Source organism: Lutra lutra, chromosome 1 (assembly GCF_902655055.1).
Source record: "Lutra lutra chromosome 1, mLutLut1.2, whole genome shotgun sequence".
Taxonomy (NCBI): Eukaryota; Metazoa; Chordata; class Mammalia; order Carnivora; family Mustelidae; genus Lutra; species Lutra lutra.
In genome coordinates, this window is record NC_062278.1 from 81467703 (window position 1) to 81483877 (window position 16175).

Sequence of the window (16175 nt, forward strand, 5' to 3'; positions counted from 1 at the left end):
GGTCATGATCCCCGGGTCCTGGGATCGAGCCCCGCATCGGGCTCTCTCCTTGGTGGGGAGCCTGCTTCCTCCTCTCTCTCTCTCTCTGCCTGTCTCTCTGCCTACTTGTGATCTCTCTCTGTTGAATGAATAAATAAAATCTTTAAAAAAAAAAAAAAAAAAAAAAGAAGGGCACGGGATGGGTGGAGTCCGGAGGACGGGGGTAAAGATGGCGGCCTCCCGGTCTCCGGCCCGGAGGAGCCGAGAGCCCGGGGCCCCACTCCTCAGTGCGCCCTCAGAGAACAGCGCCAAATGACTCCCGTCGCCCTGGCCTCCGGCCGCGCTCCGAGCTGACCGAGCCTGCGACCGGTTCAAGGCAGCCCTGAGCTGAGAGTCGCTCCTCGGCTCTGTCTCTGCAGCCGGCTTCCCCGTTCTAATACCGTGCTCCTTGGCTTAAAGGGCAAGAACGTGCAGATTTATCGAATAGCCTTGAGGAAATATATATACAGAATATTGGTGAAAGCATTCTTTACCTGTGGGTGGAGAAAATAAGAGATGTTCTAATACAAAAATCTCAGATGACAGAACCAGGCCCTGATGTAAAGAAGAAAACTGAAGAGGAAGATGTAGAATGTGAAGATGATCTCATTTTAGCATGTCAGCCAGAAACTCCTGCTAAAGCATTGGATTTTGATATCAGTGAAAATCGAACAGAAATAGAAGAATTACCTCCGATTGATCATGGCATTCCTATTACAGACCGAAGAAGTACTTTTCAGGCGCACTTGGCTCCAGTAGTTTGTCCCAAACAGGTGAAAATGGTTCTTGCCAAATTGTATGAGAATAAGAAAATAGCTAGTGCCACCCACAACATCTATGCGTACCGAATATATTGTGAGGATAAACAGACCTTCTTACAGGACTGTGAAGATGATGGGGAGACAGCAGCTGGTGGGCGTCTTCTGCATCTCATGGAGATTTTGAATGTGAGAAATGTCATGGTGGTAGTATCACGCTGGTATGGAGGAATCCTGCTAGGACCAGATCGCTTTAAACATATCAACAACTGTGCCAGAAACATACTAGTGGAGAGGAACTACACAAATTCACCGGAGGAATCATCTAAGGCTTTGGGAAAGAACAAAAAAGTAAGAAAAGACAAGAAGAGGAGTGAACATTAATACGTAAAATTATACGACAGGTTAATATGCCTATCACTGTTCACAAATTCCACAGTCATCAGGGAATATTGTGCAGAGAGGATCCTGGACTGCTCAAGTTGGCCAAACCATTGTGGACACCAGCGCTATCTTTTCTTCTTTGGTTATATCATCTGCCAAAAATAGAGAACTTGTGATATATTCATGTGTATTTCAGGCTGATTCAGAAGAATTAATATGAACTTAATTGCCACTTCATCTAATTGAGGAAGGTTAACAGTTGCCCAGGGCAGTACCTGAATTAACTGTCCATTTCTGTACTTGTCAAGTGCCTTTGTTAGGTGGGGAAGAAATGTCTCGAGAGGAGTATAAATACCTGGTATCTTGTTGTCAGGATTCTCATTATGTTAAATGAATATTGCCTTTGACTGCTCTTTATGGCTTATTGGAATAGGAGCTCATAGCATATTGATCTTGAAGAGTTTCTTCTTGTGATTTTGGTCACAGTAAGTCACCTTTCATTTTATAGTGTTCATCATTGAGTAATGATTAAGCAAAAATCCAGGAGTATCCATCTGTAGTTATGTGCTGAAGTGATAATTCATCTGCCAGATTTGTTTGCATAAGTGTTATGCTTCCATTTCTGTTGCATATTGGTGATTGTGAAATTTCAAAATGTGACTTTTCTAACCTCTACTTTTTTTGTTTAATTCTTGTAATGTAAAGCAGTAGATAGGGAGTGTCAGTAGTTTTCTCCTGTCCCTGAAATGTATTAGTGTAATATTCTGTTTCTGTTTTTTTTTTAATATCCTGGAAGTACCTTTCTCGTGATCTTCATTAAGGAATTAGGATGACGCTACAAGCTCTGCCGCAGTTAATGGGGCATTTATAAAGGGGGATAGAGGTGGGGAAAGCCACACTGGTGTGGGTAGCACATCGTCCGGTGGTTATGTAAGTGTGACGCATGATTTCTTCTACATTCCAGCCATTTTTCTCAACTCCGTGACTTTGCGGAGAAAAGGAACAAATGTTTTGACTGGAAAAACAAAGCAAAGAAAATCCCTCTTTTTTTCCGTTATTACCAGATCTCCCTTTATATCAGTGTTTTATGTTCCTCCTTTCATCTGTAAGTTATGCCCTTTACCTCTGCGCATCTAGACAATACAGTTATCTTTGAGATATAGCAGTAAGCTATATCTGCAAACAGTTATTGAAAGTTATTAACTGATTGCAGATTTGTCTGGGATTCTCTTCCAAGGTCAGGGAACGGAAGTTCGGAGGCAACTTGGAATGGTGCTTGCATCATGGAGAGCATCACAGAAGAGTGGACACAGATATTCTTTTTCTGTTTCCTTGCTGTCTTGCCTTTGAAAGACCCAACATCCTTATTTGGTATTTTTAATAAAAATCTAGTAAATTGCTTTACACTAGGATGGATTCTGAGAAATAAAATCCAAATCATATTTGTTGTAAATATGTCTAATGTTGCCAGTGATTAGTAGTTATCAGAGGATGTCCTAGATATATTTAGAACACTTACCTCAGATTCCGCAAAAAGTTAAGTAGCTCCTGTTAAGAAGTTGAAATCCATTAATTAACATTAACTTCACAATTTTGGCATGTCTGACCTGTGAAAGAAGATATGAAACAGGAATTTGGTGCTGCTGAAAAATTGAGTTAATTTTTCTATAACACCAAATTTGAATTTCTTTCTTGCTGTTTCATCTCACAGTTATTTAGGTCTTTAGATAGAAGACCTTTTATCTGTGATTTCATTTGCCCTTATTTAAAAAAAAGGCTTATTTTCGCTTCTTTCTACAGAATTATTAGTCACATTTTCCTGTTTAAAAAACCTAATATCCTTTGCCCAAAGGCAGTTAGCTAGTACGGAGAGATCCCAAAGTCTCCAATATTTGTATTCAACCATTATGGACCCCCAACTAATGATAGCATCTTTTCTCTAAAATTTCTCTCTATTAGAGGATTTTCAGATTTTCCAAACAATAATTTTCTATAGCTAGATCTATGCTACGGCATATTTTATAGTATATTGTATTAGTTAAAAATATTCTCCATATGCCAGTATGGAAGAGCAAGTAGCATCTACTTTTTAAATGGGAAAAGCAGTATGATTTGGAGGTATGTATCATGAAACAGGATCTATTTGAAAAGAATTATATCAAGCTAATCACACCCAAGAAAGACTAGCATGAAGCAGATACTGTTTGGAGGGCAGGTGAAATTTACTGGAAAAATTGTACAATCACTTCTAATTCTACTCTCTAGAGATAACCATTATTAACATTTGCTATGTACATCCTTCTATTTTTTTCCTATGCATGATTTTGTATATATGGCTATTTTTCTTTCCATAAAATGGTATTAAACTGTATATACTGTTTTGTATCCTGCATATTTCATATAGAAGTATATTGTTAACATTTTCCCATGTCAATAAATATTCTTCTATGGCTTAGTTTAAAAAAAAAAAAAGGGGGGGCACGGGATGTAACGTAACGAGAAGTGCCTGTTATATGCAATTGATGAATCACTAAATTCTACCTCTGAAAATTACTGAAAAAAAAAATGAACAACGTTGGAGAAAACAAGAAACAAAAACCAACATGTTCTGAAAAATCCTAAAGTTTTGGAGGAGCTGCTTCTGGCACCTTCAAGGTTGAATTTTGGGGCTAAGCAGATGGGCACTGAGACCATTTCTGAAGTTGAGTCATTTTACAGCTGGCAGACAAAATGGTGTGCCATAGTTATAAGCATAGGATTTAGCATCAGAGTTTGCATTTCTGTCTCCCACCTATAAAATAAATATGATAATGATACCCACCTTTAAGACTGTTGTAAACAATAAGATAATGATGATGATGCTTATGATATTCCAGGCCCAAAGCATGTGCTCAGCAAACAAGATATTATTTTGCCTCTGTAAATGCTTAATTTTCAAGAAAAATGGACACACACACACACACTCATTTCTTTAAAACCACACTACTAAATCACCCCTAATGTCATTCTTGGCTCTAAAACTCTGTGACTCTAAATGATACTTGGCCACAATGAGTAACAATAGAAGGAACAGAACTTTTTAAGCATTTTATTTCTTTCAATGGAAAAATAAACTATACTTTCCTACTCTACAAGAATTCTATTTTTATCAGTCATATTGCTTGATTTAACTTATTTTCATTAAAATAACACTCAGTACTGTGCTCACCAGGTAAATAGGGCAACTTCTGATGTTAGTGTACTTTTTGTGTCATTATTGTATTATTAGACCTACCAGGTATGTGTTATAAATAAGATGAAATTATATGCAATTATTAAAACAATGAAATATGTATTTTTATGAACTGATATGGAATAATCTTGAAGACATATTATTCACTGACAAAAGCAAAGTACACAGAGACAAGTAAGTATGCTACTGTGTATTAAAAAAAAGAAATACCTTTTTATATTGTTTACATTTTTACCGTAGACATGCATTACTTTTTGAAAAAAATAATTAGAAAAAACAAAATAGATTTTTCCATAATAAAATATAACAGGAAAGAACAGATGCCCAAGATTTCATTTTCAAATAGCAATCCCCGTATCCCAATCAACAGCACCAGGAGCAGCGGCTGTTTATCTTTATTTGATAAGAGCAAAGCAGCAGATAAAAATGAAAAATAAACCATACGAGAAGGCACCCATGAAGATCAAATTCCAGGTGGCCCTCCACAGTTGCCGTAGCAGAAGAATTTCTCAGTGCTAAGAAATGCTGTGATTTAATGGAAAGAATGAAGCGTTTGGCATCAAACTGAGCTGAGTTCTAATTCTGGATCTCCTACTTTCTGGCCATGCAAATACAGTGACGACTTTCTGAACCCCACTGTCTATAGCAGATGGGAAGCAAAATACCAGTAACCTTTGCCACATGACATGGTTTTGAAACTTAAAATGCAAGTGCAGGTGTCCCAGCACGTAGCAACCGATATGGACAGAGCGTGCTCCCTTCTGGTCTCCTTTGCAAACTCCTCTTTAGCAGGCCTGTGAGGATACAGTCATTCATTCATTCATTTAACAATGATAAATGGATTGTGTTAAGCATTGGGGCTATACCGTAAGGCAGAGCAGATACACGACCTGCCTTCCTAAAGCTTAGACTCCAGCAGAGAAACAGATGACAGATCAAACATCTGTCATGATAAATCACTCTCAGGGCTATATAGCAGAGGTAGTGTAGGACCCATAGTAATGCCTATTGGGGCTGTGGAGTCACAGAGGACACCAAACAAGGCTTCCGGAGGAAGTCCTATTAACGATCAGACCTGACATAAGAGTAGGAGTCTGTGAAGTGACTCCTGAGGGGAATATCCACGGCTGCCCAGTGGTTCGGCTGGCCCTAGAAGGTAGTACCTGGCAGGTGAAGGGTGAGAGACCAGAACTCACAAAGCAGCTCTCCCTCTGCTCTGCTGGTCACACCGGTTAGTGAATGTAGTTGTTGTTGGGCACAGTTGAAGAATGTGACAACTGAAGTTCAGAGAGAAGAGATCTGTCGAAGGTCACCAAGCTGCTGAGTGGCAGAGCCGGGTCCCTGCCATGTTTGAAAGATCAGTAGAACTTGTGTCGTGACACTGAAATCCCGACTCAGAATCCAATATGTCTAGACTTTCAGCCTCACTATGTGATACCTAAAACAGTGCTTGGTGCATAATAGATGTTCAGCAAATATGTCTTGGATGAATGAATAAAATCCCAAGTGTGAAGGACTGCTTGAAGCATCTGCTATCTTTGAAATAATTTAAATGAATCCATGTCCCAGTCCTAAAATTGACATTTAAGCATCTTAAAGGTCTTGCAGAACTCCAAACCCCTCCCAGACCAGGTGTGTTTAGAACCTGGATTGGATCTCTCTACAAAATGCTAAGGGAGCATCATGGCATCCAGAACCAGCTCCACCAAGAAATCCACTTGGACTCTGGGGTGGATGAGAAATGACCCTGCATGGCAGTCCAATTGAAAAATTAGGAAAATAGGCCAAATAATCAGGAAGAATTATCTAAGCGTTAGCAATTGAGTGTAGAACATGGCTCTGTAATATGGAATCAACATGACTCATTCATTTGGAGCTGGCAAAAGAAATTTAAGACATATTTCAGAAAGATCATTTGATTTTCCTCTTACAACATGAATTTGACCCTTGCAATAGCCAAACCAAACAATCTAATGAAGACTGCGTCTGACAGTGAAAAACAGAATCAGCCTGACTTGCTTCATTTTCTTTTTAGCTGAAACCACCGTATGAGGTTCCTGAAAAATTATAGTTTCAGTGCATTGAACAAACTGTAGTGCTTTCTGAAGGACTCTGGTCTTTTAGCATTGCCCTGAGTGTACTTTCTAGCTTTTTAAACAGGGCTTCTGCATTTTAATTGCCCTATTTTAACTTTGAGTAATCTAATCCTGGGAGGTAAATTAGGCCCTTTTAGTGGTCTATTAACTTTCTCCTCCCCCTAAGGGGAAATTTATTAAATTCTTTTTATGTGTTCCAAGAAAGCAAACCTTGGAACTGACCAATAAGCTTGTAAGAGCCTAATGATGATCATGGAGTAAGCTTCCACCAACTTTTATTGTTATTTTAATTCATTCCAAATGTAGACTTAAGCAATTAGCTATCTGATGCTCCTGGTCCCCCTCTTTTCTACTTGCCCTTTCCCAACAATACAGAGACCTGGAAAATGCCTGCTTGTTTTTTAGATCCCCCTTCCTCTCAAAAACCCTTTCCTGACCCCCAAATCTAAGTTCAGGTGTTCCTCCAATGTCTAATGGCAATTGATAATTTGTCCATCTCCACACTAACCTGCAGACAACATGGCGGCAGGAACTTTTTCTCTGATTGTCACTGGATCCCCGATTTCTGGCCAAGTACCTGGCATGTAAAGCACTTGTTTTCTTAAATAAGTGAATGAATGAATGAATGAATGAATGCATTAATCTAGCTCTTGGGTGTTTAGGCAATAAAGAAATATACAAATTCAATCAAATCCTTGACTATCTTCTATCAAGAAGGAAGTTTTTAATTTCCCCAGGTTTAAAAAAAAATTTCTGTGGAAACATGAAAACATTCTCTCTGAGAACCTCTGGAATGTATAACTTTAGGCTCCAGACCAAAAAGGAAAAAAAAAAAAATGTAGTCACACTAATGCTATTTTACAATATGTTTCCATAAATATTGAAAAACAATTCAGGAGCAATAAGACTGCAGTTGTACTGGGTAGAAGGTACATTATCTTATTTTTCAGCAGTTACATATTCGTAATATATATTCATTTTACACACAAGAGGGAAAATGCAGATTTTTGATTCCCAGTTTAATGGTTCTTCCATATACTATGCAGCTAACAGAAAGGTATGAGAAAGAACTAAACAAAAATTTAGAATTTGGAATTGGCACAAAGAGACTATCTTCGGTGTAAACAGCAGGTAAGAGAAATTGGCATCTCTAAGCACACACTGAAAAATAAAGGAAAAAGTATAGGGAAAACACCATACATTGTAATTTAGCCCCTAGCACGAATTCTGAAAATCAAAACTTCTTCTGACACCTCTGCATTTCATAGAATCACACACCCAGGAACACATGAGGTCATTAATTCTTGGAAAATAAGTAAATCTGCGGTTTACCTCCCAAGGTCTCTCCTTGGTTTCTGTTATCACTGGCAACAGAACCAGTGTTGGAAGGCCACTGTGAAATGAAGAATTCGCACAATCTGAAACCGCTTATGTCAGGCCTTTCTTCAGGGTGAAAATAATATTCAACAACTTTTAGCATGTGCTTACCACATCTGCACCCATTTTGGGTCAATCAGAAAAAAAAAAACTCAACTGCTGGAAAGAAATAATCTACCCATTCAAAAGTAAAAACAGGGAGAGCCAGCTGCATATAAATCCTACAGATTGTGCTGATGAGACCCATGGATGGGCAGAAAGAGCTGCTTCAGGGAAAGAAAATCTAACTTCTGAACAGAAAAGGCTCAGAACATAGCTGGACAAAAGCAGTTCCTAAGAGTTAAGTGAAAGGTTTTTTATTCTATCGCCCCCAAATTCTCAAAACAGTATTTCATTCCCACGTGTATTATTGATTAATCTATTGACTGATGGACAGCACCCACCTCATAAGATGAAAAATCACTCATAATCTAATCACTCAGTAATACCATTGTTATATTTCCACTGATGCTTGAAACTTCACTGATGACTCCTCAGAGCCACCAATAAAATGGAAGAGAGGATTTTCTATTAAACTTTATATCAATTCTTTCTACAATCAGATCTCGCCTCCCATTGTGAGAATTTTTCATCAGCAAGATATTCCCCAAGGTAGAATCTAATGAGTTCCATAGTTGGTCAACTTGCTTAATGACTTAAATTTATTCCATTTGCACCAGGTGAGTGAACTGAGGCATAATTATGCCAGAATAGGGCTAGATCTGAATGTTGAGAGGGGTCTCAGTATACCCCAGTTTCTCAGAGATGTAAGAAAGATAAGAGTCCCAAGACTTCCCTCGGTGGTCAAACAATGAACTGTCCCAAGTCTGCAAATGAGTGGCCTTCTTTACTATTTGCTCATGAGCTCCTAGATGCAGGCTGGATTTTGGCGTGGACCAAATCATGAATAGTTAACTTTTCTAGTTTTCAAAGCCATAGACTGAGTTGGTAATTAATTATCTCCCAAAGAGTGTCATTCATTAACACAGATATTGGGAAAGAAAGTCTAGATGCATTGGTGCAGAGTAATTCTGATGGGAAATTGACTCTCCCGATGCCAATTGCAACCCAGGCTCCTTATCTATATTATTTCATGTAATCCTGACAAGAACTACATAGGACAATTGCTATGATTACTATATGAGAAAATGAGACTCAGTAAGATTAATAAGTAACCCAAGATCACACTGTTGATATGTAATGGAACCAGAATTCAGGACCACAAATTCCTATCTTTCCCACTCTGGTTGGAGAGAACAAGCCTTTTTATGATAGATGAATTAGAACTTCTTTGCCAATAAAAGATACACATATGTATGTACAGTGACCCCAAAATTCTCAAGGTCCTATGATACCAAACAGACAAAATTCCAGAGGACTTTTACTAAAACACATAAACTTCATATCTGTGTGCTCTTTATGTGAAAACAGCACCTTTCCTTATATGGTTTTGGAAAATTAAAGAAGAAAATGAGTGGAGATGTGATGTATAAAGTATAAAGCACGGTGAACATGTAAAGTGTTATTGTCTGCAGAGTCCTCAAAGCCATAGTTGATAAAAAGAAAAATAACCCACAGAGGTGCCTGGGTGGCACGGTCGGTTAAGCATCCAACTCTCGGTTTCAGCTCAGATCATGATTTGGGGGTCATGATCTTGGGGTTGTGAGATGGAGCCCTACATTGGGGTGCTGTGCTTTGCACAGAGTCTGCTGGAGATTCTCTCTCCCTGATTCCTGTCCCTCCCACTTGTGCTGTCTCTCTCTCTCTCCTTCTCCCTCAAATAAAGAAATAAATCTTAAAAAAAAAAAATTACCTGCAAACAATAAACATTAAGAGTGTAATACAGGGGCTCCTGGGTGGCTCAGTTTGTTAAGCAATGGCCTTCAGCTCAGGTCATGATTCCGGAGTCCCAGGATCTAGTCCGGTGTCGGGCTCCCTGATCAGTGGGGAGCCTGCTTCTCCCTCTGACCCTCCCCCTTCTTGTGCTCTCTTCTCTCTCTCAAAAAAAATATATAAAATCTAAAAAAAAAAAAAAAAGCGTAATCCAAAACATTTACATTTCTTCTAAACTATCTAGTGAACATGAATTTTAAGTCCCTGGTCAGTCACTCAACCCACAACTATTTATCGAATGCCTTTGTGTCTTGAACATGAGTTTGTACAAATGCAAATCCCTGTTCAACTCTGAGATTTCCACAAGTCATCTGTCTCTAAACCTCTCTGGGAATATAAGTAGAGCATCCCTAGCCCCACATGTTGTCATCAGTCAGTGCTCTGGGACATGAAATGATACCTAGACTGATCTGTCCACAAGCTAAGTAGGAAATAGTTCTCTATATTCTCCTCACTGGACCTCTGGATATGGAGAGGGAGAGGGACAACAGATGTCACTGGCCTGGTCAACAGAACTGTTTACTTAGCTGACAGTATGAAGTAGTCAAATGAGCAGAAAATTGGCCACAGTAGCTGTTCTATCAATAAGACTAAGAAGGTTCCTGAACCAAAATCTTAACTCTAAGGATTTATACCAAGTTTATATGAATGTGCTCTATAACTTTGAAATTTATATAATGATTTATGTAAATATTTACATAGTTTCTACTGTAGAGTTGCATAAAGCTGAGCTTTATGTGGGCAAAGTGACGTTTCCTTAAGAATTGCCCAACGTGACATGTACTGAGAAACTGCTGAGGAAATCATAATAAACTCAGTTTTAGGGTAATCAGCCGGATGGCTTTGGGAAAATTATTTATTATTAAAAAAAAAGAGAGAGAAGTGAGGAGAGGAAAAAAAGAGATGTGGAGAGACAGGGAGGGACAATGGGCAGGGAAAAAGGGAGAAGGAATGAGCCCTATACAAATGTCATTCAATCACCATTGATATACCCATGTGTAAGGACCCGCATGAGGGGCTTGGAAGCCTACAGAGGTCAATGAAATATATCTGTTCAACAAATCCACAAATATTCGGTAAGCTAGGAGAAAAGTGACTATTTTAAGATGTCACATCACTGGAACTAAATCTCAGATTGCCTTCAATGAGAAATAAATCAGAAGTGTGCTTCAAAAATATCCTGCATATTTAAACGATTATTGGAAGGTTGTTTTTTCTGAAGGAAGCAATGTTGGTCTTTTCCTGGCCCAAAGCTGGGTGATGGCTGTTACCCTCAGCTGACAGGATGGGGCCTAGACCCACCACCACACGTAGGTAGCCATCATCCCCTGGCAACGGGGCCCACATCACACTGAAAATGTGGCGGTGATAGCAATTTTCCACAGGTTTTCTGACTCTAGAGTGAGAGGACACAGGATCAAGTGAACAGTAGTCTCAGACACGAGTTCTAAAATTAGCCATGTCACTGATTACCCTTGACATAATTGGAGCAGCTGATCCAGCCCCGTTTCTGTTGTTGTTTGTTTATCCTAACGAATTCTGACTCAGTGTATATGCCTCAAATAAATACACATATCATTTTCAAAGAAGTTTCCCAAATAATTATATTTGAAAACAAGACGAACCCTTAATTCCTAGAGCTTTCTACTTTGAATACACAAACAGGAATGTATTTCGATAGGAATGGTGAGTGTCAAAGACGAACCGCCTCACTAGCCTTCATTTACTTGCTCCTCTGTCTTCTTAGATACCTCCAGGAACCTGCCAGCTAACTCCTCTAACTTAAGGAGATCCATTATTTTAAAGAAACACTACTATAAAACCAGGGGAGTCATCTGAAAAACAGCGAAGCTGCTGTAGTACACTAGCTTCCAAGTGAAGCACGCAGCTATGTTTTGGCTGAACAAAGTTCAAGTATTTATGCCTTTATTCTTGCCAAGATTTATTCAAAACATGTTTTCAGTGCCACTGAGAATGAAATTGTATCTGGCAGAGACAATAACGAGTACTATAAATAATGAACAAATTAGTACAAATTCCCAGGAAACACCTCAAATAATTCTCTGCGAATCACAAAAACATGCAATTGAGTCTGTGGTGTGTATATTCTAACTGATTCATTAAAAAGCACATTTTTCTCAAAAATGCCACACCAGCTTTAATGAAATGCTACCGTGTCTCACTTCAGTTATGTGATACTGGCTTATGTGCTTCTAAATAGAGAGGAGACAAAATGTTTCATGGGTTAAAACAAGACAAAGAATACAGACAACGTATAATCCTCCTTACGCACAAAGAGGGAAGGGAGGTGAACTGTTGTGGGAAATATTTCTGTGGATTGTTTCATGAAAACAATCCAAAGTATTCAACCAGCAGAAGAAGGCAGCCCTTGGAATAAACACTTTAAGAGGAAGCAACACAGCAGTTTTCAATATTCCAGAGCAATAACCTTAGAGGAACGAGGAATGGAGGGAGTATTGGTCTCCTTGCTCAGGATTTCACCCCTGACTGACTTCAGTCTCATGAAACACCCAGTTCCTCATCTATGGGAAAAGGTCTCTGCCCAGCCAACACCATGACCTCGAAGCAGCCCAAGGACCCTCTGATGCTGCTCCTCATCCAGAAATTTGAGCATCACTCCTGCTCTCCCAGCAAGTTTGCCCCAGAGGAGAAAGAAAATATTGAACAGAACCCTTGTCACTTATAGGAGCAAGGCCTATTTTTAATCCATTTTTATCAGAAGTAATATAGATCGATGGCTTTGTTTGGATGATGTTGATGATGGTGGTGGTGATGGTAGAATGCTTGGTATGTATTTTACTATTTTATTCTTGAATGGGTTTAGTCAAAATGAATTTAGGAAGCATCTTCTTGCTCAGGTACCATAGATATGGCCACTGATATATATTCTACTAACTACAGAGTGATGAGTTAAATCCCCCTCTGTCAGAGTGCAGATAATGCCGCGTGGGGACGGCAGGGCAGAACCAATCAGGTCAGAGTGGAGAGGGAAAACAAAGAAGGAGACATCAAATCTAGGATTTCAGGGAAGGAAGGAAAGGGGCATAAAGCAGAGGAACATGAAAGTACAGGTGGACACACTAGCAAATGGAAAGAAAAGAGATTAAGAAATTAGTTGTGGGGAAAAAAAAAGAAAAAAAAAAGAAATTAGTTGTGGGCCAGATTATAAAATAAGCATCTTTGAGTCTCAAGCTAAGGGATTCAGACTTTATTTTACCTATAGTCAAAGGTGGGGGAGTTAGGAAGGGGGGTGTGCATGAAACTAACATTCACCATTTTTTTAACTTAAGCTTTCATTTTTTAGAGAGCAGTTTAAGGTCACAGCAAAACTGAAAGGAAGGTACAGAGATTCCCCATATATTCCCTCCCCCACACATGTATAGCTTCCTCCATTGTTGACATCCCCCACAGAATGGTCCATTGGTTACAACTGATGAACCCACAGTGACACATCATCACCCAACGTCCATCGTTTACATTACAGTTCACTTCTGGATGTTGTATGTTCTATGGGTGTGGACAAATGTATTCATCATTATGGTATCATACAGAGTATTTTCATGGTTCTAAAAATCCTTTGTGTGCCACCTCTTCATCACCTTCCAACCCCACAGCAACCACTGATCCTTTTACAGACCCACTAATCCACAGCTCCTGTTTTGCCTTTTCCAGAATGTCATGGAGTTGAAATCATACAGTATGTAGCCTTTTCAGATTGGTTTCTTTTACTTAGTAATTTACATTTAAGTTTCCTTCGTGTCTTTTCATGCCTTGATAGCTCGTTTCTTTTTTGTACTGACTAATATTCCATTGTCTGGATGTACCAGAATTTTTTTGCCCATTCACCTACTGAAAGATAACTTGGTTGCTTCCCAGCGTTGGACATTATGAATAAATCTGCTATACACGCTCACGTTCAGGTTTGTGTGTGGGTACAAGTTTTTAACTCTTTTGAGTAAATACCAAAAGTGCAATTGTTGTTATCATATGATAAGCATTCACATATTTTATTGATTTTAAGATGTAAGTTTTTCACTTTTTGACAATTCTGACATGACATTCTATCTTTCAGTGGATAGTACCTCACAACAGGATTGATGATGTAATTGTCATTGAGCATAGCTGCAGCTTACATTTTCCTTCTATGCATTTATAGGAGTGACATATAATAACAATCTGACAAAATGAGTCTAAAAGAGCTTATAGGTATAATAAGAAAAAGTCTAAATGATAAGAAAGAGTCATCTCAGCATTTTTATATATTTGTGTATCACCAAATAAGAATTCGGTGATACATAAAATAACTATGTGGTAGCTTGCTTTAAAAATGTACTAGTCACAATATTAAGTGCATAAATAGGAAAATAACATCAAAATTGTTCTTAAAAATATCTTCAGTGAAATGCCAAAGGATGTGTGGAGAAGGGGAAAAGTGGAGTCCAGTGGCAAAGCTGGAAGCCATTCTAACAGTATAGACAAGAACAGATGGGTTGTGAACTATGACAGTGGCAATAGGAATTCAAAAGAATCAACATACACTTGATGAGCATCCCATGTGGTCTGATAAGGGAGAAGGTGTCAGAGGTAACTTCTTTTATATTTTTCTTGTGTTGTTTGGTTTGGGTTTTGGTTTTTCTATTGTCTGAATTTCTCATTCACTAAAATCAAAGCTCTTATGTATGGGCACAATCTTGACAGCCATGCTGTCCAAAAAGAAAACAAATGCGTGGCTCAGTTGGTTAAGCATCTGCCTTGGGCTCGGGCCGTGGTCCCAGGACTAGCCCCTTTTTGGGCTCACTGTTCAGCAGGGAGTCTGCTTCTTCCTCTCCCCACTCAAATAAATAAGTAAAATCTAAAAAAAAAAAAAAAAAAGAAAGAAAAAGAAAAAAAAGAAGGAAAGAAAAGAAAAAAAAAAGACAAATGTCCTTTTCTCTTTGGCTTTGTGAACAGCTTTTTAGACCTCCATTTTATAAGAGATGTCATTTTGGTCCATCTACATATTCTTTATGACCTTGAGGGTGACTGATCGCTAATGGTGAGAATCTGATACCTAAAGCCACTCATCTGGACAACCAGCTGAGCTCAGATTTCCCCAGTGATGACTGCTGCACCCAAAATACCAGGAAAAGTTCTGGAATATCTGTGTCATCTCCATTCTGTGTTTATTTGAAGAATTAAAGCCTGGTCAAAAAAGAAAAAGAATTAAAGCCATAGTCTTCATCATTCATGACTTTCTGACATTAAATAAGTCTCTTGATTGACCCACACATGGGCTGAAAAGGAAGTACAATGTGTTCATAGTCAACCTTCCACAAATTTAATTTTGGAAAGCTTCCACTGCCCAAGACATTTTTATGACCTTCTTTGATTATGGCACAACAAAGGAAAATAACCAAAGTGTGAGAGTTCCTCTAATGTTTATTTACCTTTGGTGTAGTTTTAATTAAACCAAAAGGCAGGGCTGAGGTCTCTTACAGAAGAGTCTGAATTTTCAGGAAAGTGACTATGTTGACCAAGGATGAAATGAACCTCTAAATCGGCTTAAGGTAACTAATCACATGGGTGATCACCTCTGGCAAAGAAATTATCTCATGAGTCTCCTTTGGTAACCAGGACACTGGAATCCCGAACTCCCAAGAACAAAACCTGCCCAGATCAGCGTATTTCCAGCCCACCTGAATAAACGCTGAGTTTTGGCAATCAGAGGTGGAAAATAAAATTATTCACTTTTTAAAAAAATTAACACTACAAATGGGTTCATTTGTTCATGAATTTTGTGTTTTGATGAACGTAATTTAAAAGTATCCTGACAAACACAGAGTTTGGGGTTGGAATGCTCCCCCTCTCCCCATGTGTTAGTTCTTTAACCAATAGACTTCTTAATTTAACTAAATTTCCACTTCGTTCTCTTAATTATCATTTGGCCATTTGTAGTTTTGATGGTGGTCTTAATGTAAGACCATTCACACTAAGTTTCTTCCCAATTTTCACCTAAAGCCCCAACATTTTAGGTTAACACTTACACTGGCCTCATTGCACCTTCCCAGAGAGAGACAATCAGAATCCTGAGCATATGACAGTCATCACATTTTTAGAGTGACATGTGGCCATATCATTTACTGTCAGTACCAAGATATTTTTGAGAGTGAAAGAGAGGGCGCCTGGGTGGCACAGTGTATTAAGCCTCTGCCTTTGGCTCAGGTCATGATCTCAGGGTCCTGGGATTGAGCCCCACACTGGACTTTCTGCTCAGTGGGGAGCCTGCTTCCCTTCTCTCTCTCTGCCTGCCTCCCTGCCTACTTGTGATCTCTCTCTGTGTGTCAAATAAATAAATAAAATCTTTGAAAAAAAATGAGA

At 38.8% G+C, this 16175-nt stretch overlaps 1 protein-coding gene across 1 annotated transcript; it reads left to right on the top strand.

The window, feature by feature from the left end:
• Window positions 1-427: 427 nt before the first annotated feature.
• Window positions 428-2184, top strand: LOC125099130 (protein IMPACT-like). The gene has a single exon (XM_047728513.1). The coding sequence runs from the start codon at window positions 558-560 to the stop codon at window positions 1158-1160; it is 603 nt and encodes a 200-aa protein (XP_047584469.1). The 5' UTR covers window positions 428-557; the 3' UTR covers window positions 1161-2184.
• The last annotated feature ends 13991 nt before the right edge of the window (window positions 2185-16175 follow it).

Coding starts and splice junctions, on each gene's coding strand:
- LOC125099130 (XM_047728513.1), top strand. CDS start 558: ATGACAGAACCAGGCCCTGATGTAAAGAAGAAAACTGAAGAGGAAGAT.